Source organism: Ctenopharyngodon idella, chromosome 4 (genome assembly GCF_019924925.1).
Source record: "Ctenopharyngodon idella isolate HZGC_01 chromosome 4, HZGC01, whole genome shotgun sequence".
Taxonomy (NCBI): Eukaryota; Metazoa; Chordata; class Actinopteri; order Cypriniformes; family Xenocyprididae; genus Ctenopharyngodon; species Ctenopharyngodon idella.
The window spans coordinates 17409867-17436157 of NC_067223.1; the positions used below are offsets into that span (position 1 = coordinate 17409867).

Consider the following 26291-nt stretch of genomic DNA (forward strand, 5'->3'; position numbering starts at 1 on the left):
TATCATATATATAGACATACAGATCGACAGATAGATAGATAGATAGATAGATAGATAGATAGATAGAGCTGTTATTAATTTGAATGTTCACCTGCGCGCTCAGGTGTGATGACGCGTGTGCGCGCGTGGAGGCGCTGGCGGGTCGCGCGCGGGTGTCGGTGAGGCGGAGCGCGAGTCAAACTCACAAAAGCGGCTGTTCATTTTGTCATTAAACCGAGAAACTCACTGACAGTCACCGTCACCCGACGAGCCGTGTGTGTTTGTGCTTCTGTCATGCGGTAAAAGCGAGGAGAAACACAGAAACAGGTGAGTGTGTTACACACCGCACACACACACACACACACACACACACACACTTGTATTTGTGAATTGTAGATTGTGTACTGGCGGTGTTTGTACATTTATTCCCTTTAAACGCAAGTAACAGCTCATTCGTCCCCATGGCTGTGTTTATTATTGTGTTTATTTTGTGTGCTGATCACGGTCATGTTCAGTTTGCTGGTTTAATGGCTGCGCGCGGTAAATACTGTCCCGGTTGCCATGGCAGAGCCCGTCACGCGCAGGTACCAGCACGCGCCTGTGTCCGCTTCTCAATTCATGCATTAATATTAGTGCATTAATATCGCTGCTGAAATCAGACTTCATTAACATCACTGCAGTTATGTTTTTATCGCTGCTGAGATCAGACTTCATTAACATCACTGCAGTTATGTTTATATCTCTACTGAGATCAGACTTCATTAATACATCACTGCAGTTATGTTTATATCTCTGCTGAGATCAGACTTCATTAACACATCACTGCAGTTATGTTTATATCTCTGCTGAGATCAGACTTCATTAACATCACTGCAGTTATGTTTTTATCGCTGCTGAGATCAGACTTCATTAACATCACTGCAGTTATGTTTTTATCGCTGCTGAGATCAGACTTCATTAACATCACTGCAGTTATGTTTATATCTCTGCTGAGATCAGACTTCATTAACATCACTGCAGTTATGTTTTTATCGCTGCTGAGATCAGACTTCATTAACATCACTGCAGTTATGTTTTTATCGCTGCTGAGATCAGACTTCATTAACATCACTGCAGTTATGTTTATATCTCTGCTGAGATCAGACTTCATTAACATCACTGCAGTTATGTTTTTATCGCTGCTGAGATCAGACTTCATTAACATCACTGCAGTTATGTTTATATCTCTACTGAGATCAGACTTCATTAACACATCACTGCAGTTATGTTTATATCTCTGCTGAGATCAGACTTCATTAACATCACTGCAGTTATGTTTATATCTCTGCTGAGATCAGACTTCATTAATACATCACTGCAGTTATGTTTATATCTCTACTGAGATCAGACTTCATTAATACATCACTGCAGTTATGTTTTTATCGCTGCTGAGATCAGACTTCATTAATACATCACTGCAGTTATGTTTATATCTCTGCTGAGATCAGACTTCATTAACATCACTGCAGTTATGTTTTTATCGCTGCTGAGATCAGACTTCATTAACATCACTGCAGTTATGTTTTTATCGCTGCTGAGATCAGACTTCATTAACATCACTGCAGTTATGTTTATATCTCTGCTGAGATCAGACTTCATTAACATCACTGCAGTTATGTTTTTATCGCTGCTGAGATCAGACTTCATTAACATCACTGCAGTTATGTTTTTATCGCTGCTGAGATCAGACTTCATTAACATCACTGCAGTTATGTTTATATCTCTGCTGAGATCAGACTTCATTAACATCACTGCAGTTATGTTTTTATCGCTGCTGAGATCAGACTTCATTAACATCACTGCAGTTATGTTTATATCTCTACTGAGATCAGACTTCATTAACACATCACTGCAGTTATGTTTATATCTCTGCTGAGATCAGACTTCATTAACATCACTGCAGTTATGTTTATATCTCTGCTGAGATCAGACTTCATTAATACATCACTGCAGTTATGTTTATATCTCTACTGAGATCAGACTTCATTAACACATCACTGCAGTTATGTTTATATCTCTGCTGAGATCAGACTTCATTAACACATCACTGCAGTTATGTTTATATCTCTGCTGAGATCAGACTTCATTAACACATCACTGCAGTTATGTTTATATCTCTGCTGAGATCAGACTTCATTAACATCACTGCAGTTATGTTTTTATCGCTGCTGAGATCAGACTTCATTAACACATCACTGCAGTTATGTTTATATCTCTACTGAGATCAGACTTCATTAACATCACTGCAGTTATGTTTTTATCGCTGCTGAGATCAGACTTCATTAACATCACTGCAGTTATGTTTTTATCGCTGCTGAGATCAGACTTCATTAACACATCACTGCAGTTATGTTTATATCTCTACTGAGATCAGACTTCATTAACACATCACTGCAGTTATGTTTATATCTCTGCTGAGATCAGACTTCATTAATACATCACTGCAGTTATGTTTTTATCGCTGCTGAGATCAGACTTCATTAACATCACTGCAGTTATGTTTATATCTCTACTGAGATCAGACTTCATTAACACATCACTGCAGTTATGTTTATATCTCTGCTGAGATCAGACTTCATTAACATCACTGCAGTTATGTTTATATCTCTGCTGAGATCAGACTTCATTAATACATCACTGCAGTTATGTTTATATCTCTACTGAGATCAGACTTCATTAACACATCACTGCAGTTATGTTTATATCTCTGCTGAGATCAGACTTCATTAACATCACTGCAGTTATGTTTTTATCGCTGCTGAGATCAGACTTCATTAACACATCACTGCAGTTATGTTTATATCTCTACTGAGATCAGACTTCATTAACACATCACTGCAGTTATGTTTATATCTCTGCTGAGATCAGACTTCATTAATACATCACTGCAGTTATGTTTATATCTCTGCTGAGATCAGACTTCATTAACACATCACTGCAGTTATGTTTATATCTCTGCTGAGATCAGACTTCATTAACATCACTGCAGTTATGTTTTTATCGCTGCTGAGATCAGACTTCATTAACATCACTGCAGTTATGTTTATATCTCTACTGAGATCAGACTTCATTAACACATCACTGCAGTTATGTTTATATCTCTGCTGAGATCAGACTTCATTAACATCACTGCAGTTATGTTTATATCTCTGCTGAGATCAGACTTCATTAATACATCACTGCAGTTATGTTTATATCTCTGCTGAGATCAGACTTCATTAACATCACTGCAGTTATGTTTATATCTCTACTGAGATCAGACTTCATTAACACATCACTGCAGTTATGTTTATATCTCTGCTGAGATCAGACTTCATTAACATCACTGCAGTTATGTTTATATCTCTGCTGAGATCAGACTTCATTAACACATCACTGCAGTTATGTTTATATCTCTGCTGAGATCAGACTTCATTAATACATCACTGCAGTTATGTTTATATCTCTGCTGAGATCAGACTTCATTAACATCACTGCAGTTATGTTTTTATCGCTGCTGAGATCAGACTTCATTAACACATCACTGCAGTTATGTTTATATCTCTGCTGAGATCAGACTTCATTAACATCACTGCAGTTATGTTTATATCTCTGCTGAGATCAGACTTCATTAACATCACTGCAGTTATGTTTATATCTCTGCTGAGATCAGACTTCATTAACATCACTGCAGTTATTTTTATATCTCTGCTGAGATCAGACTTACAAACACATTGCTGCTGTCCATTATTGTCTGTATAGAAGAATGATGATTTTGCACTTTCTGACCCTTCAGTGTTAATCCTCTGGACTCTGAGACGCACTGGTCTGAGGTGGTTCTGTGTAGGGTAGTAAATGGTTAACGGCTCTTAATAGGGACGCTCTGTAAGATGGAGTCTCCAGTGAGTTTCAGTAATTGGTGTTATGAGCAGTACAGGTCCCAGTGCCACAGGGTTAAATATGGAGCCATGTTACATAACCGCTAATGTTTCCATTAATTTCATTGAGCTGTGGGGTTATCTTCAGCTGGTCCTGGAGTATTTCAGGGGTGAGTTTTCACAGAGGAGCTCTGACCTAAACGTGAGGCTTCTCTGATGTGCTGAACCGCTCTGTGCTGCCAAATCACATCATCAACATCTTTCAGTGTTATGGAAAGACTTTTGCTCTATTATGGTAGAAAGAGCAGAACTTAAGACATTTCTGAGAGGTTAAAAACAGCAGGGCACAGCTGTGACTGCCGTTCCTCATCTGGGACTTGAGAATGCATGTGAAACCTCTGCTGGCCCGAGGCCCGTGATTCAGGCTGGAGTATTTCTGGATGTTTGTGTTGTTCTGTAGTGACACCAGCTGTATTCTATAACCATTTCTTTGGCAGCTCGTTATGGCGTTTAACGCCGGGGGGTTTGGTATCACACAGATTTTTCAGGAGTGATTGACGCACTCCCGTTTGCTGCTGAGAACTCTGGGTAATAGCAGTGCCGATGGAGAAGTTGTTTGGCGGAGGCTGGAGTCTCTGGAGTATTTCTGGAGGAAAATCGTGCGGCTCTCTGGAGTCTCGGATTGTTTTACTCAGTTCAGATCTATTAATCACCATACATTCATGTGCATATTAGTCTCCTATATGATGAAGTTTGCATATTGAATAATACTGTGAAGCTGCTTTAAAACAGTCTTCGCTATTGAAATAAACGTGACTTGACTTAGAAACTGCAGTGTTTCAAGCGTCATCTTCTCATTAGAGCTGAGAAAACTTCAGTTTACGATCATTAACTCAAGTTTCTGCGCACTTCAGTTCCAGAAGGTCACGTTTTATTCCAGAAAACGGCTCGGCTTGTCCCAGAGTGAAGCTCCTCTGATATCTGTGAGATTCCGATGTGTCGTCACAGGTCGAGCTGTTGTTGTGTGCTTCTGATCAACTCAAACCAGTCTGGCCAAACGCTCCTCCATTGAGCGTTTCCTTCTGCCTTATCTACAAAGTCATAACGTCCTTTATTGTCTCTATTCATAGCTCAGCTGCTCTCTGTGTGGCCGTCGACCTCAGAGCACAATGAATCCGGTTTCTCTTACTTCCTGTATACGAGCGGACAATCAGGGCAAAAGCATCTGAGATACATCTGTGTTACTTTGCTCATGTTGTGTATGTCTGGGCTCTTATTATCATATCAGCTCATGACAATGAAATGACGTTGTGTTTCAGTGTAAACAGGTGTTGGCATTAGTGGGCATTAACTGATCTGCGTCAGATCGTACTGCTCTCTATCAGACTGACAGCAAAACAAACAAGATGTGTAGAGTTCATCAGGAACATGAGCGACTCCTGCCTGTGTTCACCGTGTTCTGGGTGAAACGACCTTGTGCTGCTGGTCAAGAGTGAGTGAGAGTGTGTGTGTGTGTGTGTGTGTGTGTGTGTGTGTGTGTGAGAGTGCTGTAACTGTGTGTTCTTCTTTACTGTCACAAACACTTCTGGATCATTGAGCACAAACACACACTCACCTCAATTGGAAAAAAAAAAGATTAATTATGTTGTTATATCTTTAAATTCTAAAAAATAAATACTTAACATGAATTAAGATGAACACTTAAAATGAACATTAATCATAATTATGTTTATGAATTATTCATCTGTGTGGGTGTGTTTATGACCATCATGTCAAGATTCATAAAAAAAACCTTTTAATTTTTCACATTGTAAAGTTCCTTTTAAAGGATAAGTGTGTGTTTTTGTAGTTTGTTTTGTTGCTGTGGAATCAGAGGAGTGTGTGTTTGATCTGTGTCATGTGACGCGTGTGAGGGGTGTGGCCTCAGGCTGTGGGTGCGGCCAGATCGGGTTCCTGAAGGTCGTAGAGGTCAGAAGGTTCTGGTTCCTCCTGCTCTTGTTACTCTGCCGTTCCTCAGGACCGATCGATCGATGGGTTTATTTGTTTATTTATCTGTTTGATAGTGAACCTGGAAAATAGTGTTCAAATAAAGCCTCTATCAGTGACTCTGAACTTCTCCTCATCTCACTGACACATGCTTTTATAGTTTGTTAGTTAATATTTTGAATTGGTTGGTTTGGTAACATCTCACACACACACACACACACACACACACACACACACACACACACACACACACACACTGGTGTGTTTACTGTAGTCCGCAGCTCCAGTAATCTAATCGTGTTTGGCCTTGTTTTGTTTCCTGCGGTTCTCGAGCTCCAGCTGTAGGTGGAATGCACTAATAAGTGTTAACTGTGATTAACTAACAGAAATCTTCATTAAAAGAGATTTAAGCAGCAGTGATCGTCAGTGTTTGCTCTGGAGGTGTGATCGCAGCGCCACTGTAATGATTCATCCGTCTGAACATCACAGATATGCGCCACTGGATTTCTGGGAAACTTTTTCTGCTGTTTCTACCCAGAATCCTTTCTGTCTCTCTCTCTCTTTTACTGTCCGTGAACTTCCAGTTTGCTGGTTGCCATGGTGACACAGCTCATGTGATCAGGGTCTCTCGTGCTGCGTGTGTGTGTAAATCTTTTGCTGGTTTATTCGTGTCCAGTTCGGCTCTTTAATTACATGATTAAACTGGAGGCAGAAATTCCCATCAGATCTGAACGGAATCACTGATCCTGTTTCTGCTTCATATTTGAAACAGAACATTATTAAAGACCAGATAACATTGAACGAACGTTCTATTAATGTTACTGGAAGAACGTTTGTCCATAACTTTGAGAGAACCTTGCCAGAACGTTCTCTGTTAACTGGGTGATCCTCATGTTGATGATGTAATTTCCCTCTGGGCGGAACGGGAAAGCAGGAAGTAGATTAGCCAGTAAATGTAAACACAGAGCTGATGACCTTTAACCTTCAGGCCTGTGTGTGAGAGTGTGTGTGAGAGTGTGTGTGAGAGTGTGTGTGAGAGTGTGTGTGAGAGAGTGTGTGAGAGAGTGTGTGTGAGAGAGTGTGTGTGAGAGTGTGTGAGAGAGTGTGTGTGTGAGAGTGTGTGTGAGAGTGTGTGAGAGTGTGTGAGAGAGTGTGTGAGAGAGTGTGTATGAGAGAGTGTGTGTGAGAGTGTGTGAGAGAGTGTGTGTGAGAGAGTGTGTGTGAGAGAGTGTGTGTGAGAGAGTGTGTGAGAGTGTGTGTGTGAGAGTGTGTGTGTGTGAGAGTGTGTGTGTGTGAGAGTGTGTGTGAGAGTGTGTGTGAGAGTGTGTGTGAGAGTGTGTGTGAGAGTGTGTGTGAGAGTGTGTGAGAGTGTGTGTGTGTGAGAGTGTGTGTGAGAGTGAGAGTGTGTGTGAGAGTGTGTGTGAGAGTGTGTGTGAGAGTGTGTGTGAGAGTGTGTGTGAGAGTGTGTGTGAGAGTGTGTGTGAGAGTGAGAGTGTGTGTGAGTGTGTGTGAGAGTGTGTGTGTGAGAGTGTGTGTGAGAGTGTGTGTGTGAGAGTGTGTGTGTGAGAGTGTGTGTGTGAGAGTGTGTGTGTGAGAGTGTGTGTGAGAGTGTGTGTGAGAGTGTGTGTTAGAGTGTGTGTGAGAGTGTGTGTGTGAGAGTGTGTGTGAGAGTGTGTGTGAGAGTGAGAGTGTGTGTGAGAGTGTGTGTGAGAGTGTGTGTGAGAGTGTGTGTGAGAGTGAGAGTGTGTGTGAGAGTGTGTGTGAGAGTGTGTGTGAGAGTGTGTGAGAGTGTGAGAGAGTGTGTGTGAGAGAGTGTGTGAGAGAGTGTGAGAGAGTGTGAGAGAAAGTGTGAGAGAGTGTGTGTGAGAGTGTGTGTGAGAGTGTGTGTGAGAGTGTGTGTGAGAGAGTGTGAGAGTGTGTGAGAGTGTGTGAGAGTGTGTGAGAGTGTGTGAGAGTGTGTGTGAGAGTGTATGTGAGAGTGTGTGTGTTTTTGTTAGTCCATAACACTGATTCTGAAAGACTCCTATGATATTGAACATGTGATTATAGTTCAGTGAGTCATATGATTCTAATCAGTGAGGAAAAACCCTTCAGCTGTGATTTTGTGTTAATATTCAGAGGATTGTGATGATCTTGCTTGAGTAGACTCGTATATGAAGAATTTTTCTCAGTCTTTTGACAGAACAGTTAGTTCAGGCCATTGAACCACATCATTGATTCATTAATTCAACCGATTCATTCAGCAATGTGTATCATTGAGGACCAAATCAAGTGAGTCATTTGAATCATTCATTCAATGGATTTGTTACAAAACACTGGTTTGTTTCTTGAATTATTCATGGAACTGATTCCTTCAGAATGCTTTGAGTAAGTCATTACATCATTAATTCAACAAATTCATTCAAACTGATTAATTCAGGAACGAAACAAGTGACTTTCTTTATGAGTAAGTCATACCGACATATTCAACTGATTTATTCAAAAATGCTTTATGAACGAGTCATTGAATCATTCATTCAACTGATTGTTTAAAAATACTGATTCATCCACGTACAAAACAAGTGACTGTTTATGAATGAGTCATTGAATCATTCAATCATCTAGTTTGTTCAAAAACTGATTCATTCAGGAATGAAACAAGTGATTTATTAGTCTTATTAGTGAGCCTTTGAATCATTCATTCATTCATACATTCATCAGATTCATTCAAGCTCATTGATTTATTCTAAATTGAGGCAAGTCATTGATTCATTTATTCAACAAAAACGGTGTTCAAAAACACTAATTCATTCAGGAATGAATCAAATTACTTTCTTTATGGGTGAATCATTCACGGAACTGATTCCCTCAAAAACACTTTGAGTGAGTCATTAAATCATTCATTCAACCAATTCATTCAAACACACTGATTCATTCAGGATCGAAACAAGTGACTGTATTTCTGAGTGAGACATTGAATCTTTCCTTCAACCAAACGTCAGCAACAGCTGAAGCTCCTGATTTGAGCAGTTTCAGCAGCACATTTCAGAAATGTTTGATTGTTTTATGAATCTGTTATGATGTGATTGAGCTTTAGCAGTTCAAAACTGTACTGGACCGACAAAAAACTATTGAAACGGTGTTGTGTGTGTTTGTTGGTATGTGATTGATAGCTGGGCGTTTCTGGAAAGCTTCTATTGTGAGACTTAATTACTGGCTTGAGTTTTCTGAGATGGAGAAGCAGTAATTCCAGCTGAATCGTGTTATCGCTCCAGAGAGAGAGAGAGAGAGAGGGGCGGCCGAGCTTCTCCATATACACCAGCGCTCTCGTCTCCTCGCTGGGATTGTGAGCAGATTGTAAATGAAGTCTAAACAGAGGAAAGTTTCACGCTTCTCTTCACAAACCCACAGAAGAGACGATGACGAGAGAATTCAAAGCGCTTCCTACACAAACACAGAGCTCTGATGAACCAGAATGAACATCATCCTCCTCACTGTAAGACTGACACTTTATTATATCAAGCACTGAATACTGAGAACGTCAGGCATTATGGGAACGTTATTTTTGAACGTTCTCTGAACGTTCTGAAACAAGTTTGTTCATAACTTTAAGAGAGCGTTCTCTGTTAGCTGCGTTTGAACAGCAACATTCTGTAATATTATACTTTAATAGCATTCAGATAATGTCATTGTTTGTTCACAGTTGTCTTCGTGATTTCGGGGTGATCGTGACGGGTTTGACAGATTACTGCGTCACAGTTTGTCCTGCTTGTAAAGACTGACGGTGTGTTTTAAAGGGTTTTCAGTCACCTTTGACCTCATGTTGCTGTTGGACGAGGGCTGAAACTGGTTTTGTGTTGTTTCATATGTTGTATTTAGAGTGCTAATATAGATCTTAATATAGCTGTGTTTAATAGGATCAGGACAGCGAGCGCTGAGGATTCTGGGTACATACAGGCCTGGAGACGCAAACAGAAGAGATAACGGGATTAAAGCCCGGATGATGTTTAAGAGGAATAATGTCCAGCGTATGGATTCACAGCCAGACACATAAACACAATAGAGATATTATTGAGCTTGATTGTTTGTTTAAAAAAAATACGTAAATATATTTTTTATTTTTAATATATTTTTATTTTATTTTTTAATTTATATTTATTTTATTATATTTAGCTAATTATTTTTATTTTTTTATTTTATATATATATTTATTTATATTTTTATTTTATATATATATATATATATATATATAATTTTTTTATTATGTTTAGCTATTTATTTTTATTTATTTTGTATTATGTATATATATTTTTTCATTTATTTTTATTATTTTTTATTATTATTATTTATTTATTATTTTTGTTGTCGTTATTAAGTTCAGATTCACGTGTATGAAGGTAAAACACATTTGTGATGTGAATCACTAGCAGGTCCTGATTTAGAAACACTTTAACAAAACAAACAGAGATTGAAGCTTTTCTATGAACCAGCAGTGAATCGATTCAGTCGAGCTTCACACACTCAGATCAGAGTGACTCATCAGACTTCATTAGACGTGTGCTAATTAAAGCCGACAGACCAACAGAGATTTATTTTATGATCATGTACAGATCTTCTAGTTCAGGACGCGACCGAGAAACAAAACCGAAGAAGTTTTCCAGAATCCGTGTGTCCCAGCATGCTTTGCACTGAAGTGGATAATCACAGACCTGTGTGAGTTTGTAAAGCTCCTTACAAATCCTCTTAAAGATTCCAGAGTGAGAAGAAGCAGCCACACCATCACCGTTACACACATGGAGCGTCACGCCGTCTTCATGTCGAGGCTGTGAACAGGTACGACTGCTGTGTTTGTACACATGTATGTTCATAAGAGAGAGAGAGAGAGAGAGAGAGAGAGAGAGTTTGTTCTGTTTGCTGGGTGATTCATCGGTCAGATGATTCCTGAATCACTGGGATTGATGCGGCTCAAGTCGATCCGTTTCAAAGGAAGAGAATGTGTTTGGATTTTGTGTTTGTTGGTCATTTATCAAACTGAACTGATTCGTGCCTGTTGTTCTTACGTCACTGTGTGAATTTGAATCTGATTGAGAGTCATTTAGAAAGATTCAGAGTTCACGTTTTCACACACTATACACAGTCAAAAGTTTGGAATAATTCAGATTTTTTTATGTTTTTGAAGGAATCACAGATATCTAAACCTGTTTTCAACATTGATAATAATCATAAATGTTTCTTGATCATCAAATCATCATATTAGAATGATTTCTGAAGGATCATGTGACACTGAAGACTGGAGTAATGATGCTGAAAATTCAGCTTTGATTACTGGATATAAATTACACTTTACTATATATTCACATAGAAAACAGCTGATTTATACTGGAATAATATTTCACTGTTTATTTACTGCATTTTTGATCAAATAAATGCAGCGTTCAGAAACATTAAAAACTGTAATTATTCCAAACGTTTAATTATGGTGAATGCAGGTAAACGAGATCATCTGTCAGTGTGAATGTGTGTTTCAGTGTTTGTTGGTTTATTTCAGTCAGTTTGTTTGTCTCAGTCTATCAGTGAATCAAACCGCACTGATCAATCATTCATACTGTCAGCAGCTGCTGAACCGGATCTTTCTCTGTCTGTCGCTGGTCCTGGATCAGTGTTTGACCTTGTGACCTGTTACTGATCCTGATTCTGATTCTCCATTCAGCTCTTCACATTCATACGTGAGTGTGTGTGTGTGTGTGTGTGTGTGTGTGTGTGTGTGTGTGTGTGTGTGTGGATCTGAAGATTGTAAACCCTGATCCAGAGACGCTGGTTTGAGGTCGGGTCACATGTTCATCTGTCAGAACACACACACACACACTCTCTCTCTGTTGACATTCAGCTCAATGATTGACGAGGCTGGCGGTTCTGCAATGGTTTAACTCTGTGTCAGTCGCACTCGTTACTCAATCAGTCAGATTAACCTGTTAACGGCCCACGCTGGGCTAATTATAGACCTGCAGCGACTCGCGTCTGATCATTAACCTGCAGCGTCACACCGGATACTCTTCATCATCATCAGACGCTGAAACGCCACGAAACGAGAGTTCAGAGTGTCACTGCAGTCATGTGATGTGTGATGATGATGAAGGTGATTGAGATATGAATCTGTCTCTGTGATTGACAGCTCTCTCCCATGATTCCTGGCGTCGGTGTATAATTAGCCGTGATTGAGTTCATCATCCTGAACTCCGGCGCAGAGGGACTATTATGAGATGTGACGATCAAAGACTGGTGTGTGACTGATGCTGTTTTCTGTGTTTCAGGAGGATCTGTGTGTAAACTCCAGACATGAACGGATACAGCGGAGTCACGCCGCAGGCCTCACAGATGAAGTACGTCATCAAATCTTCACTCACAACAATAACAAGAACATATTTATGATTACAGCTAAAGAATGACGAGTGAGTTCATCTCAGCCTCTGAGATCCAGTGATTCAGCAGGTTTACATGAATCCACTGACCAAAAATATGTTCTAAAAACGTTTAAAATGTCCAGTTTATTAAATGTTTTGTAAAGGTTTTTTCTTGGTTATATGAACGTTCCATTCCATCATTCTTCAAGCATTATGTGAACGTTACTTTAGAACGTTTTCTGAACGTTCTGAAACAAGTAGAAACATTTAAAAAACGTCCAACTGAAACATTTCAGAAAAAATGATTTTGAGAAAGACTGGATAACTCTGAATGAACGTTCTATTAATGTTACAGGAAGAACGTTTGTTCATAACGTTGAGAGAACTTTGTCAGAACGTTCTGATGTTTTATTGATGTTTCCTCTGATCCTGATCTATTGGACACATTCATTATTGATCTGTCGCACAATTAGTGTGACTTACACACTGAAACAGATCAAGTGTCCACTTTACTCATTAACTCCTCACACACTCACACACACACACACACACACACTCACACTCACACACACTCACAATCTCACACACACACACACACTCGCACACACTCATAATCACACACACTCACAATCTCACGCACACGCACACACACACACACACTCACACACACTCACAATATCACACACACACTCACACACACTCATAAACACACACACACTCTCACACACACTCACTCACACACACTCACAATCTCACGCACACACACACACATTTTAATGGCTGAGGTCAGATTTTGCGTCACAATGATTATTAATTCACTTGCATTCCTAGAAGTAGAGCAGAGAAAGTTTGAGTGTACTAACTCTCTCTCTCTCTCTCTCTCTCTCTCAGCGGTCACGGCTCACGGTCTCCAGATGTTCCTGCCAAAACCTCCGGTGGTAAAGCTCTGTACGGTACGTGTCTCCCTCTGCTGTCTGCTGAGGGAACTGTAGCTCAAACGCTTCGTCACCATGACGACACGCTCCAGAGGGATGATGGGATTGTGTTGATCACTGTGTGATGTTAAGAACATGAAAGACGTTCAGTGTTTTGCTCTTTAGAACGAAAGATTCATAGTTGACGTTCATCTGGCTCGTATTTTATGAGCTTCAGTGATAAACAGAATCAATCAGATATGAGACGAATTCTGCTCTAAAAGACACTAGAGTCATTATTCAGATCAATGCAGTTATTCTCAAAAATACTGTAATGTGAAGATTTTTAGTAAAACCAGCAAATATTATTATGATGATGTATTAACACTTTACAGTCTAATCTAAATATTACTATTTTCATGACAATAAAAGACATTTTCCACCCAAATTTTGATAATTGTAACAAACAAAATAGTTTGTTACAATTACCAAAATTTGGGTGAAAAATGTCTTTTATTGTCATGAAAATAGTGGCACAGTTCAGAGTTTGTTTGCTTTATTAAGAACGTAATTCCTCTTGAGTTTAAGGTGAAATATGATTTTGATGTATTCTTGAAAGTGTGAAAGTGTGTGTGTGTGTGTGTGTGTGTGTGTCTTTCACAGCAGAGGTCAAAAGTCACAGTGAAGAAACTTACTGCATGTCAGTCACACAGAGAGACCAGCTAAAAAATATGATCTAAGAACATTTTCCTGTCTTTAAATTACAAAAACATTCTCTGAACGTTTAAAATGTCCAGATTTTTAAATGTTTTCAAAACGTTGTTTCTTGGTTATATGAACATTATTAAAGACCAGATAACATTGAACGAACGTTCTATTACCGTTACTGGAAGAACGTTTGTTCATAACGTTGAGAGAACCTTGTCAGAACGTTTGGGAGACAAAATGAGTTTCCAAACTCACTGTGTGTGTGTGTGTGTTTTCTCTGCACCATCGCTCTCAGGAACAGATGGAGTGTATTTCCTGCACACTTCCGCCAAACACAAAAAGAAAGGTAGAAGCTGTGTGTGTGTGTGTGTGTGTGTGTGTGTGTGCCCTTTTATAGACGTCTCCTGTTTCCTTAAGCTCTCCCTTCACACACACACCAGTGTCAATCCCGTCTGTAGACACACAGATCTAGTCTCCAGCATCATGATCTCCTCACGCGTGTGATCTGACGTATTCATGTCCACACGGAATCTGTAGCAGCAGATTCAGGCTTCTGGCATCAGATTAATCTCCAGAATCAGAATCAGTCTGCAGGTTCCGTCTGGACGTGATCGTGACGTCATGTGATATAATGCGATCTGCTGTTTCCTCAGAGCAAAGGAAGAATTACACCAAAAACAGCATCAACAGCCTGACGGACACGTCGCAGTATCATGTGGAGGTAAGACGCTAATATTACTGAATGTTAACTGTCTTTCAAACCCTGTTTGAGACGCTCCGTGTGATTTTCTCCGGCAGCATCTGACCACATTTGTGATGGACCGGAAAGAGGCCATGCTGACCATCGAGGACGGCATCCGGAAACTGCGTCTGCTGGACGCCAAAGGGAAGGTGTGGACACAAGACATGATCCTGCAGGTGGACGGGAAGGCCGTCAGCCTCATCGACAACGACAGCAAGGTACGGAAGCGCCCGTCCAGAGCTCTGAGCGCAACACGCGTGTGGACTGATCACGTGTGTGTGTGTGTGTGTGTGTGTTTCAGAACGAGCTGGAGAACTTTCCTCTGGGCTCCATCCAGCACTGTCAGGCCGTGATCAACGCCTGCAGCTACGACTCCATCTTGGCGCTGGTGTGTAAGGAGTCCGGACAGGGAAAACCAGACCTGCACCTGTTCCAGTGCGACGACATCAAGGTCAGCGTTCCTGAAGCTGTGAATCATTCGTTTCGAATCAGTGAATCATTTGAGTCACAGTGAATCAAGTTTCGAAATGTATGCGCATGTGTGACCGTGTGCTTCAACTCCTTCAGGCCAACTTAATCCACATGGACATCGAGAGCGCCGTCAGCGATCACAAGGGTGGAAAAGTCAAGAAGAGGCCGGAGGCGCTGAAGTAAGACCGGCAGCTGCCGTGACTTTTGATGATGATGGTGATGATGATGGATGTTGCCACGGTAACGCAGCATCTGTGTCTCTGTTTCCGTCAGAATGATCCTGAAGAGTGACGGGACCATCCCTCCTCCCCCAGGAGGCCCCGCCCCCCAGCCTCCAGGAGCTGTCAATCAGGGGGACGCCAAGAGCCGAGTGGCCAGTTGGTCTGCCTGGACCAATGAGCAGCAGGACTGTGAGTGGATCATGAAACAGGAAGTGCGTCTGTCGTTCCCATTCCAGAGCAAGTCTCACTTTGTGTGTGTGTGTGTGTGTGTGTGTGTGTGTGTGTCATCAGATGATCCACAGAGACTGTACACAGAGCTGGACGGGTCGGCTGAGATGAGCGCAGCGCAGGTGGACAGAGATGTGGTGAGTGTCTTTACTGATACGCAACTTCCTGTTCCTGTCTGCCAGCCAATGAGACAAGTCCATCACTGTTCACTGCCTAAAACTAACTTTTTGCCACACCTGCCAATGGCTGGTGACTTGAGAAAATGGGCATAAGTCATTTTTACGGCCACGAAACTGTATTTGCATGATTTCATAAAAAAAAACAAAAAAAAAACAGGCGGAGCTAATTGGGGAAACAATGCTGTTTTTTTTTTCTGATAAAAATAGTGATTTTTTTTTTTTTTTTTTTTTAAAGCAGTTTTAATACTGATGTGTGTTACAGCAAATCCTCAATCACATTCTGGACGACATCGAACACTTCGTCACCAAACTGCAGAAAGCTGCCGAGGCCTTTAACGACCTCTCCAAACGCAAGAAAACCAAGAAGAGCAAGAAGAAAGGACCTGGAGGTGAGCGTTTCCTCATCACATTATACGCTCAGATCCTCTTCTTCCTCACGAGTGTGTCATGAGTGTGTTTGGTGTGTGTCGTTCATCAGAGGGAGTTTTGACGCTGAGAGCTAAACCTCCGTCTCAGGACGAGTTTGTCGACTGTTTCCAGAAGTTCAAACATGCCTTCAACCTGCTGGTGAGTGACGTCAACCAGTCGTATAAGTCACGGCTAATTTCAGTGCATCACTAATTTACTTACTCATTTTTAGCAGGAGAATCTCATTTATATTCTCTGTGATGTGATGATTGTCATTGCAGGGGAAGTTGAAGAACCACATTCAGAACCCCAGCGCTGTGGACCTGGTTCACTTCCTGTTCAATCCGCTCAGACTGGTACGTCTTCTGATGGTGTGTGCGTCTGGACAGCGGTTTAGTCACGCTGACGTTCCTGTGTTTGTGTGTCTCAGGTGATCCAGATGTCTGGAGGGGTTGATCTGGCTAAAAGTGTCATCGTTCCCCTCCTCACCAGAGAAGCCATCGACTTCCTGCACGCGGCGGGTTCTGCGGAGGAGAGACACCTGTGGGTCACACTGGGAGACGGATGGACCAAGTGCAGGTACTGCAGTGTCATGCTCTTCCTCTCATGTGGTCCTGAACGTGTGTAAAGAACAGTATTTTGTTCAGTCTGCTGGGTGAAATCGTACTCGCTTCCTCTAAAATCATGTTGCTTTTTCATAAGACAACCAAACGATTCTTCATTGATGCTTTTTGAGAATTACTCTTGCTTAGAACAGAACCGACTATTATCTAAATCTCTTAATTACTTTTGAATGTTTAGGTGTGTGTCCGAGCATCAGACTTTTCACCTGCAACAACCGATCATAGTTTCATTAATACTTTTTGAGAATCACTGACTCTCGCTTAGAACAAACCGACCAGCATTTTAATCTCTTAATAGAACAAAAACACAGGACTTACTATCATTAAATCAACATTTCACATGTTCTTAATAGAACAAAACTGACCTATACATAATAGAATAAAAAAGTGATCGATATTGAAATCTCTTAATAGAAAAAAACAACCGATATTTGAATCTCTTAATAGAAAAAAACGTCACTGCAGCACTGATATGTGATAGACAACACTATAAATTCAATATATCTAGACCTAATTCAGAGGATTAATCGATATGTATCATCCAGCTCTAAAACTTGAGGCATGACAGACATGACAGAATGACTTTCTGTAACGCTGCTTTGAAACGATTGTGAAGAGCACTGAAGAAACGTGACTCATCTTGTCTTGAGGTTGGAGTGGCCGAAGGATCACCCGTTTCCTCCACACATACTGCGTTTCCGGGATGGCTGGGAGCCGCCGGTGCTGGTGTCGCGTGAGCAGGATGTGGCTCAGCTGGCGGAGACGCTCAGTGCGGCACAAACCGAGGTTCAGAGACCGCCGCACCACGTGAGATGCACTTTCTCCTTTAAACCTCACAGTGTGACTTTTTTTGATTTGTTGGAGTGAAAGTGTTTTTTGTCCCGACAGCAGCCGGTGGTCCAGGACTTCACCTGCGCAGACGGGTACGGCTACAGTAACAATTCTTACAAGCATTTGCACCTGCTGGAGCCAGACATGGCCGTGGCTGCTTTTAAACAAGCGGTCAGCCGTCATGTAGATAGGTAAAACCCACCTGGGTATGAGCGACCGCACCGCGCGCCCTGGAGAACCGTCTCACCGCTCACACTTCTGTTCTGGGGCTTTCTGGGTTTCTCTAATAAACTCTCAGCTCTGACCTGAACTGTCTCAGTCTGTTAAACCGTCTTCAGATGGAGTAAAGACTCTCTTCCCATCTCTTTCTCCAGCTCTGAGACGCTCCTCCACGGCGGCAGCGGTCAAAAACGCCATTCATCAGTAGATTCAGCGTTTAAAGAGCGAATGTGTGTTTTAGATGTGCTTCGTCTGTAATCTTGTCTTGTTTTCCAGCACAAATTCATTCTTAAATCAAGATACATTTACTAGAATAAATAGAACAAAACCAACTGATATTTAAATCTCTTAATTCAAAGGGAAAACAATATTACTTTTCTGACTCCATTGGCAGATGTTTTTAGAAAACAAGTCTTAATATCTTCATTCATTCTGCTTCTCAGTAAATGTATCTTGATTTAAGAAAGTTTAGATATTTGTCCTGGAAAACAAGACAGAAATATTAAGAACATCATTTGTTTACAGTGTAACTCTGTCTCATTTGTGGAGGTTCATTGATATTTTCTCTCCAGAAACCTGGAGGCTCACAGCAGGAACCAGCTGAGAAACTTTGCCAAATCCAAATATGACTTTGTGGCCAGAAACAACACTGAACTGTCCGTGGTCAAAGACGAGGTGGTGGAGGTACGGTCATGTGACGGTGTGACGTCAGCGAGCTGTGCACGTGTGCAGTGTTGTGACGTGTTGATCTGATTGGTCATCAGGTGCTGGACGACAGGAAGCAGTGGTGGAAGGTGCGGAACGGGGCGGGCGCTGCGGGATACGTGCCAAACAACATCCTGGAGATCAGCAGGGCGGTGGACATGACGGGCCGCGGGGAGCCCATCTACAGCCACACCATACAGGTGACTCTCATCACACACGCTTCTGTCTTCATGTCTGATTCACTGACTTTTTCCTTCCATCCACTTGTTTTGCCACATCATACAATCATTGTTTGTTTTCATCTGTTAATCTTAAAGCTAATGATGCCAAAAAAGGAATTTGAGTTGTTTAAGGTAAACGAGTGTGTGTGTGTGTGTGTGTGTTCAGTTTGTTTTGATTTCCTGCATTAGTTTAGTTAGTTAATCTCACAGTGTGTTTGTTTGTACCATATTTTGGGTACAAAACCTCCTATTAGTGCCCCATTATGCTTTTTCGAATATTCCTTTCATGCAGTGTGTAATAGAGCTGTTTGTGAAAGTTTAAAAGGTCAAAGTGCAGATAAATGCAGTTTTTGTCTCCTAAAAGAAAGAAGTGATTCTGAACTGCTGAAACGAGTCGTCAGTAATTCCATGTTACTGTTCGTATCACTGTGAATCAAGAGCTGAGATTCAGATATGATAATGAGTGTTTGGATTCTGACCAATCAGAGCAGAGCAGCTCTCAGAAAGGCGGGGTTTAGAGAGACCAAATCTTCGAACGAACCGTTTCAGACACTGAGAGAAAAGAGCTGATGCTGCAGTGGATATTATGAGAAAATTAAAGTGTTTTTTGACTTTAGATGCATGTGAACCTGTTGTAGGAGACGACAAACAACATTAGGAACCTTTAAAATAGTATAACAGGAGCACTCTAAAGTTTAAAAATGCTTTTTGTTAGGTTTAGATTATAGTATTTGTAATGAGCTGCATATAAAACAAAACAAGTCTATGGAATGACCTCATCTAGGTGAGTAAACGAGTGTGTGTGTGCGCGTTTAGTTTGTTTTGATTTCCTGCATTAGTTCAGTTTATCTCCCTGTGTGTGTGTGTGTGTGTGTGTGTGTGTGTTGTGTTGAATTTCATTTTCATGTTTCATTTTCTTTCTCTCAAGCAATTACTGGGCGAGTTAAACGAGGTAACTGAATTATTTGCCCTACAGTCAGTGAAACACTCCTGATAAATTATGTTTTGGTCTTCAGGACGTGACATACAGTGTTTATTATGTGTCTGTGTAGATGGTCAACATTATTAAATCAGTGTTATTTATGAACTACTGTCGATCTGTGCTTTAAAGACCTCATAAAATCAGATTTGATGTCTTTTTGAGTTCATCATTGAGTCATCAGCTTTATTTCTTCAGATCGTTTCAAAGCAGCTTCACAGTAATAAACAGAATCAATGACACAAACTTCATCAGATATGAAACAGATTCACATTCAGCTATAAAGCAGGCTCTAAGAAGACAATAGAGTCATTATCCAGATCGATTCAGTTCAGAATTCGAGCGTTGATGAAATACATGAGTTGTTTTAGAGATGATATCAGCAGAATATGTAGTATGAAAGTTCATTTTCATCATCGTCATCATCATCATGTGATCATGACAAAATTACAAAAAGCACAAGCCCTTCGCTTTGCCCCGCCCCCAGATGTCCGGTCTGAACAGGAAGTGCATCAGTTCTGGTTTCATGGGGTCTTGATGTCAGCAGTGTCAGTGTTGTCTGAGTGTGATGTTTGTGTGGCTCTCGTACAGAAGCAGCGGTCAGATTATGTGCCCAAGCCGACGGTGACGGAAGCCCCGCCCACACCGACGCCCCCTCCTCCTCCCGCCCCGCTGCCCCCCGCAGCCGCTCCACCACCAGGTGGCTCCGCCCACCGACAGCGCCGAACAAAACGCCACCGACGCCAGCGAGAGCGACAGCGTGACGATGAGAGACCATCAGAGAGAGAGACCCGCGCCAGCCAACCGTACACACACACACATTCACACACACTCTTTATATAGAAGTCTCTGCCCGATGCCTGAACGTAATGACTCTACGTGATTGTTGTGTCTCTCAGGGCGGAAGTCCAACATGGAGGAGGTTCAGGACGAGCTGATGCACAGACTGACTCTGGGCCGCAGCGCTCAGAAGAAGTTCCAGGCTCCGTCTCGCTCCAGCAGCCTGCCGGCGGTCAACATCACGTACGACTCCTCGCCGGAGGAGGTGAAGGCCTGGCTGGAGGTCAAAGGCTTCAGCGCCGTGTGAGTGAACCGGTTTAACACATGTCCATACTAACAAGTGAACACACATCCAAACCAGATTCAATACGGATCTGAAATTTGTCAGTGCAAGTTCTCATCCAATAGTAAATGTCCTGCGCTCAATATTTCCTCCTCTTTTTGATGTACAGTTTGTTTGATAACCATGAAGTTTGTTGGTTTGTTCTGCAGGACGATCAACAGTCTGGGTGTCCTGACCGGCGCTCAGCTCTTCTCTCTGAACAAAGACGAGCTGAAGACCGTCTGTCCGGATGACGGCGCCAGAGTCTTCAGCCAGCTCACCGTCCAGAAGGCTGCTCTCGAGGTGGGTCAGCGTCTTCACTTCATCCCTCCTTTATTTCTCTCCTCATTCTTCTAAAACTCTTCTGCTGATATTTCTGTGTCATCATCGAGCGTCTCGGACCGGATCACATCGCATTCACCGTAACGATTCCATAGTATAATTGTGTTTATTGACGTCTACAGCAGATTCGAATCAAACAGCTGGTTGTTGCTCAGCTCTGGCAAGTGTTCCTTTGGTTTTTCTGTGGTGTTTTTACTGTCTGCAGGTGTTCTTCTGACCCTCCCATGATCTTCACATGTAATCCACGTTCCTCTGAAGGTACTTTAGTTCATCGTAGTGAGGCGTCTTTTCTCTGTTGGACAGGTTTAGTTTTTAACGCATCATGAACCGCACATGAACGTCTGGGTCGGTTTGCACCAGCTAACAGGGAACGTCCTCTCAATGTTATGAACAAACGTTCTTCCAGTAACATTAATAGAATGTTTTATAATCTTTAATAATGTTCTCAAAACGTTAGCACAAAAACATTACTTATACATCTTTTCAGTTGGATGTTTTTTGAATGTTTCGGAACGTTCAGAGAACATTCAAAAGTAACGTTCCCATAGTGTTTGAGGATTGAGGTTCCCTTAACGTTCACATAATCAATAAACAACGTTTTTTAAACATTTAATAAACTGGACGTTTTTAACGTTCAGAGAACATTCAGAAATAGTTTTCATAACTTGTTAGCAAATCATTCTTTGAATATATTTGTTAGCTGGAATCTTAAAGTGGAACGTAAAAACCACACTAGACTAGCGGTTTAGTAGCTACTAGTTCATTTATAACTAACTCTGTACTTATTAATGCAGATTGGAGGTCATAAGATTACCTTTAATGATCCGACAGCAGAAGTTATTGAAACGCTGAGGTGTCGATTTCACGCCTCACATAACTAACTGTAAAAATATATTTATATTGAAATATGATAATCATGAATAACATAACAGGGATTTTTACATGCAAATAACCTTCTGAAACTGTATTTGAAATTATAGAAGTCAGATTTATTTCTTTAGCACTTTATACAATTCAGATCAATTCATCAATTTGGAAACAAATTCAATTTCAGCTGTAAAGCAGCTCTACAGAATTTTATTCTCGTCCTAAAGCGTCAGTTCAGTTAAATCGACTGAATATTAATTGTCTACATTTAAAAAATGTAAAAAATGTAATTCAGTCAATCTGCTGTTTTATTCCAGCTGTTACTCCTGCTCTTATCCATACATAATTAGTTTATACATAGATTTAGTTTCAATGGAGTTTAAAGTGGTCATGAATTGAGAAATCAACTTTTAGAAGAGTTAATCGTAATATATGAATATCCTGTAAGTTTCAGTCACACATCCTTCACATCCTTGTTAGTCCAAAAACAGCTTTTAACCAGGCCCAGATAACAGATCGTCCTGGAATGTGCCTATAGATAGGTGAAACTCCGCCTCCGCAGAAGAAATCAACGCCCACTTCATTATTTCAGTGTTAGCCCCGCCCACTGGTGTGTTAGTGAGATGAGGAGGAGAGAAGAGCGATACAGGACTAAAATAACATCACCTTTCAAAGGATCCTAATGCAGGAATATGATTATTTATTTTCAACAGTGTGAATGTCTCAGTTGAGCTTTATTTATTTGTATTCAGTTCATTTCACTGTGGATTCTTTGCTAAATGCAACCTTTCCATGCCACAATCTGAATGTAATGCTATATTCAACACTTTTCACGATTAGTTAACCTTGAGCTGTAATAGTAAAAATGTGCTAAAAGAGAGAGTAATAATTAGCTATTTCATATGCAAAGATGTCAGCCAATCACAGCAGTGGGCGTTTACACTGAAGTCTCACAGCAGACACGCCCCTTAAAACAGAGCGCTCAAATCAGGGTAGGAAAATGCCTTTTATTTCTAAATTATGACCACTTATGATGTAAAAATCATACTGACATTATAAGTGCAGCCCAGGAAACATTATAAAACAATAAAACAGCACAGTTCATGACCCCTTTACTGGTGCATTATTCAGTAACTTGCACATTTACTTCAGGACTAGTGTAACTCAGAGCTGGTGCAGCCGTCTCCTGATGAAACTGTCACACATTCTCATGTACCGAATCTTACTTGATTAGATGTTGTCTAGTGGCTTCTGCCATAGTTTCAGGAATAGACGCTTTCCCAGAATCCCGTCCATCTTAGTTTAGAGCGTCTGATGCTGATGTCACGCTCACGTCCGAACCTTCGTCCTCATGCGCTCATTTCTGCCCTTCCTCTCTCTCTCTCTCTCTCTCTCTCTCTCTCTCTCTCTCTCCATCACGCCGCAGGTGTTTTGAGGTACTGATCTTCACACAGCTTGTTTGAATGAGTGTTTGCTGAGATGTTTGTGAGAGTCTCACTGTTCCTCCGTCTGTCTGCAGAGGAGCTCCGGCTCGGAGCTGCAGGAGATCATGAGGAGGCGGCAGGAGAAGCTGGCGGCGGCGGCGGGCGATTCCGGCGTGGAGTCCTTCGACGAGGGGAGCAACCACTGACCCCTCACTCACCTCTGTCACCTCTGACCTTTTTCAGGACGCCACGGAGCGCGCTCAGTTCGCAGCCATAATGCGCCGCCGTCAAGAACTCTTGGACCCGTCCGATAACGGAACCGGCTCGGACGCAGACGAACACGCGTGATGAGGAAGTTTGCTTTTTTTGTAGAGAGAAGTGAACGTTGCTGCAGCGTTCTCCGTAGGTTCCCATCAGAACATCAGAGCAGTATGTAGTCTAGTGCCATCCAGTTCTGCCTTGAGAATATTCACATATATCTATGATCATATTTGGACAGAAAACTGAAGACTTTAAATATTCCCACAACTGGCTGGAATTTGGACCAAATATTGATTTGATCTATTATTCACTACTGACGTCTTATTTATCAGCCGCTTTGAATGTACGGGGAGAATTATGGGTAAGACTGTCAAACTTGTAGATTTTTTTTTTATTTACGAGCATAATAATATTTCTGTACATGATTGTTTTGTACTGAATTGTACTGCCAAAAGAGAAGCTTTATAAATGTCAGATCTGAATTATTTGAGTTTCACAAGGACGTTTGACAGATTTTGGGCCAAAATCCTCCTGCGGTCTCGTTCTAGTGATGACGATGATGACATCACACCTCAGACACATGATGACTCGTCACTCTTTGTCCCGTATCGTGACTGATGATTGGCCAAATCGCTCTGTGGGTTCATGGTTTCTGTTTGCCGCACGTTCAGTCTGTAAATATAAAGTGTGTGTGCAGAATAAATGGAATCATGTGACCTGTGTGATCATGAGATCATTAGAGATCACAGCACCTACACAATCACCAGGTTTCTACACGCACATACTCATATGAGACGCACACACACACAAACCACGCACATACTCATATGAGACACACACACACAAACTACACGCACATACTCATATGAGACACACACACAAACTACACAAACATACTCATGAGACACACAAACTACACACACACACACTACACACACAAACTACACACATTCATATGAGACACACACACACACAAACTACACGCACATACTCATATGAGACGCACACACACACAAACTACACGCACATACTCATATGAGACACACACAAATTACACAAACATACTCAGACACACACAACTACACACTCATATGAGACGCACGCACAAACTACACGCACATACTCATGAGACACACACACACACACACACACAAACTACACACATTCATATGAGACACACACACACAAACTACACGCACACAAACTACACACACAAACTACACACATTCATATGAGACACACATACACAAACTACACAAACATACTCATATGAGACGCACACACACACAAACTACACACACTCATGTGAGACACACACACACAAACTACACGCACATACTCATGAGACGCACACACAAATTACACAAACATACTCAGACACACAAACTACACACTCATATGAGACGCACACACACACAAACTACACATACTCATATGAGACGCACACACACACAAACCACGCACATACTCATATGAGACACACACACACAATCTACACGCACAAACTCATATGACACACACACACACTACACGCACATACTCATATGAGACACACACACACACACACACACAAACTACACGCACATACACAAACTACACACACATACTCATGACACACAAACTACACACTCATATGAGACACACACACACAAACTACACGCACATACTCATATGAGACACACACACACAAACTACACAAACATACTCATGAGACACACAAACTACACACTCATGAGACACACACACACAAACTACACAAACATACTCATGAGACACACAAACTACACACTCATGAGACACACACACACACAAACTACACGCACGTACTCATATGAGACACACACACTACACGCACATACTCATATGAGACGCACACACAAACTACACACACTCATATGAGACGCACACACACACAAACCACGCACATACTCATATGAGACACACACACACAAACTACACGCACATACTCATATGAGACACACACACAAACTACACAAACATACTCATGAGACACACAAACTACACACACACACACTACACACACAAACTACACACATTCATATGAGACACACACACACACAAACTACACGCACATACTCATATGAGACGCACACACACACAAACTACACGCACATACTCATATGAGACACACACAAATTACACAAACATACTCAGACACACACAACTACACACTCATATGAGACGCACGCACAAACTACACGCACATACTCATGAGACACACACACACACACACACACAAACTACACACATTCATATGAGACACACACACACAAACTACACGCACACAAACTACACACACAAACTACACACATTCATATGAGACACACATACACAAACTACACAAACATACTCATATGAGACGCACACACACACAAACTACACACACTCATGTGAGACACACACACACAAACTACACGCACATACTCATGAGACGCACACACAAATTACACAAACATACTCAGACACACAAACTACACACTCATATGAGACGCACACACACACAAACTACACATACTCATATGAGACGCACACACACACAAACCACGCACATACTCATATGAGACACACACACACAATCTACACG

At 41.4% G+C, this 26291-nt stretch overlaps 2 protein-coding genes across 2 annotated transcripts in view; both read left to right on the forward strand.

The window, feature by feature from the left end:
• Positions 1 to 118: 118 nt before the first annotated feature.
• Positions 119 to 24402, forward strand: eps8a (epidermal growth factor receptor pathway substrate 8a). Its single transcript, XM_051890793.1, is given in 22 exon segments — positions 119 to 306; positions 12152 to 12220; positions 13133 to 13194; positions 14517 to 14584; positions 14662 to 14823; positions 14907 to 15056; positions 15173 to 15255; positions 15350 to 15486; positions 15589 to 15662; positions 15967 to 16093; positions 16183 to 16271; positions 16394 to 16468; positions 16543 to 16691; positions 17386 to 17542; positions 17627 to 17658; positions 18358 to 18469; positions 18550 to 18690; positions 20282 to 20388; positions 20390 to 20496; positions 20590 to 20773; positions 20963 to 21095; positions 23521 to 24402. Coding segments are annotated over 21 exon segments (2304 nt in total). The 5' UTR covers positions 119 to 306; positions 12152 to 12176; the 3' UTR covers positions 23632 to 24402.
• The window catches only part of mansc1 (MANSC domain containing 1), a 44527-nt gene continuing 25374 nt past the window's right edge, over positions 7139 to 26291 (forward strand). Inside the window, exon 1 of the mRNA XM_051890803.1 lies at positions 7139 to 7157. The gene's annotated coding sequence lies outside the window, so the exon portion shown is untranslated. The remainder of the gene's footprint in view (positions 7158 to 26291) is intronic.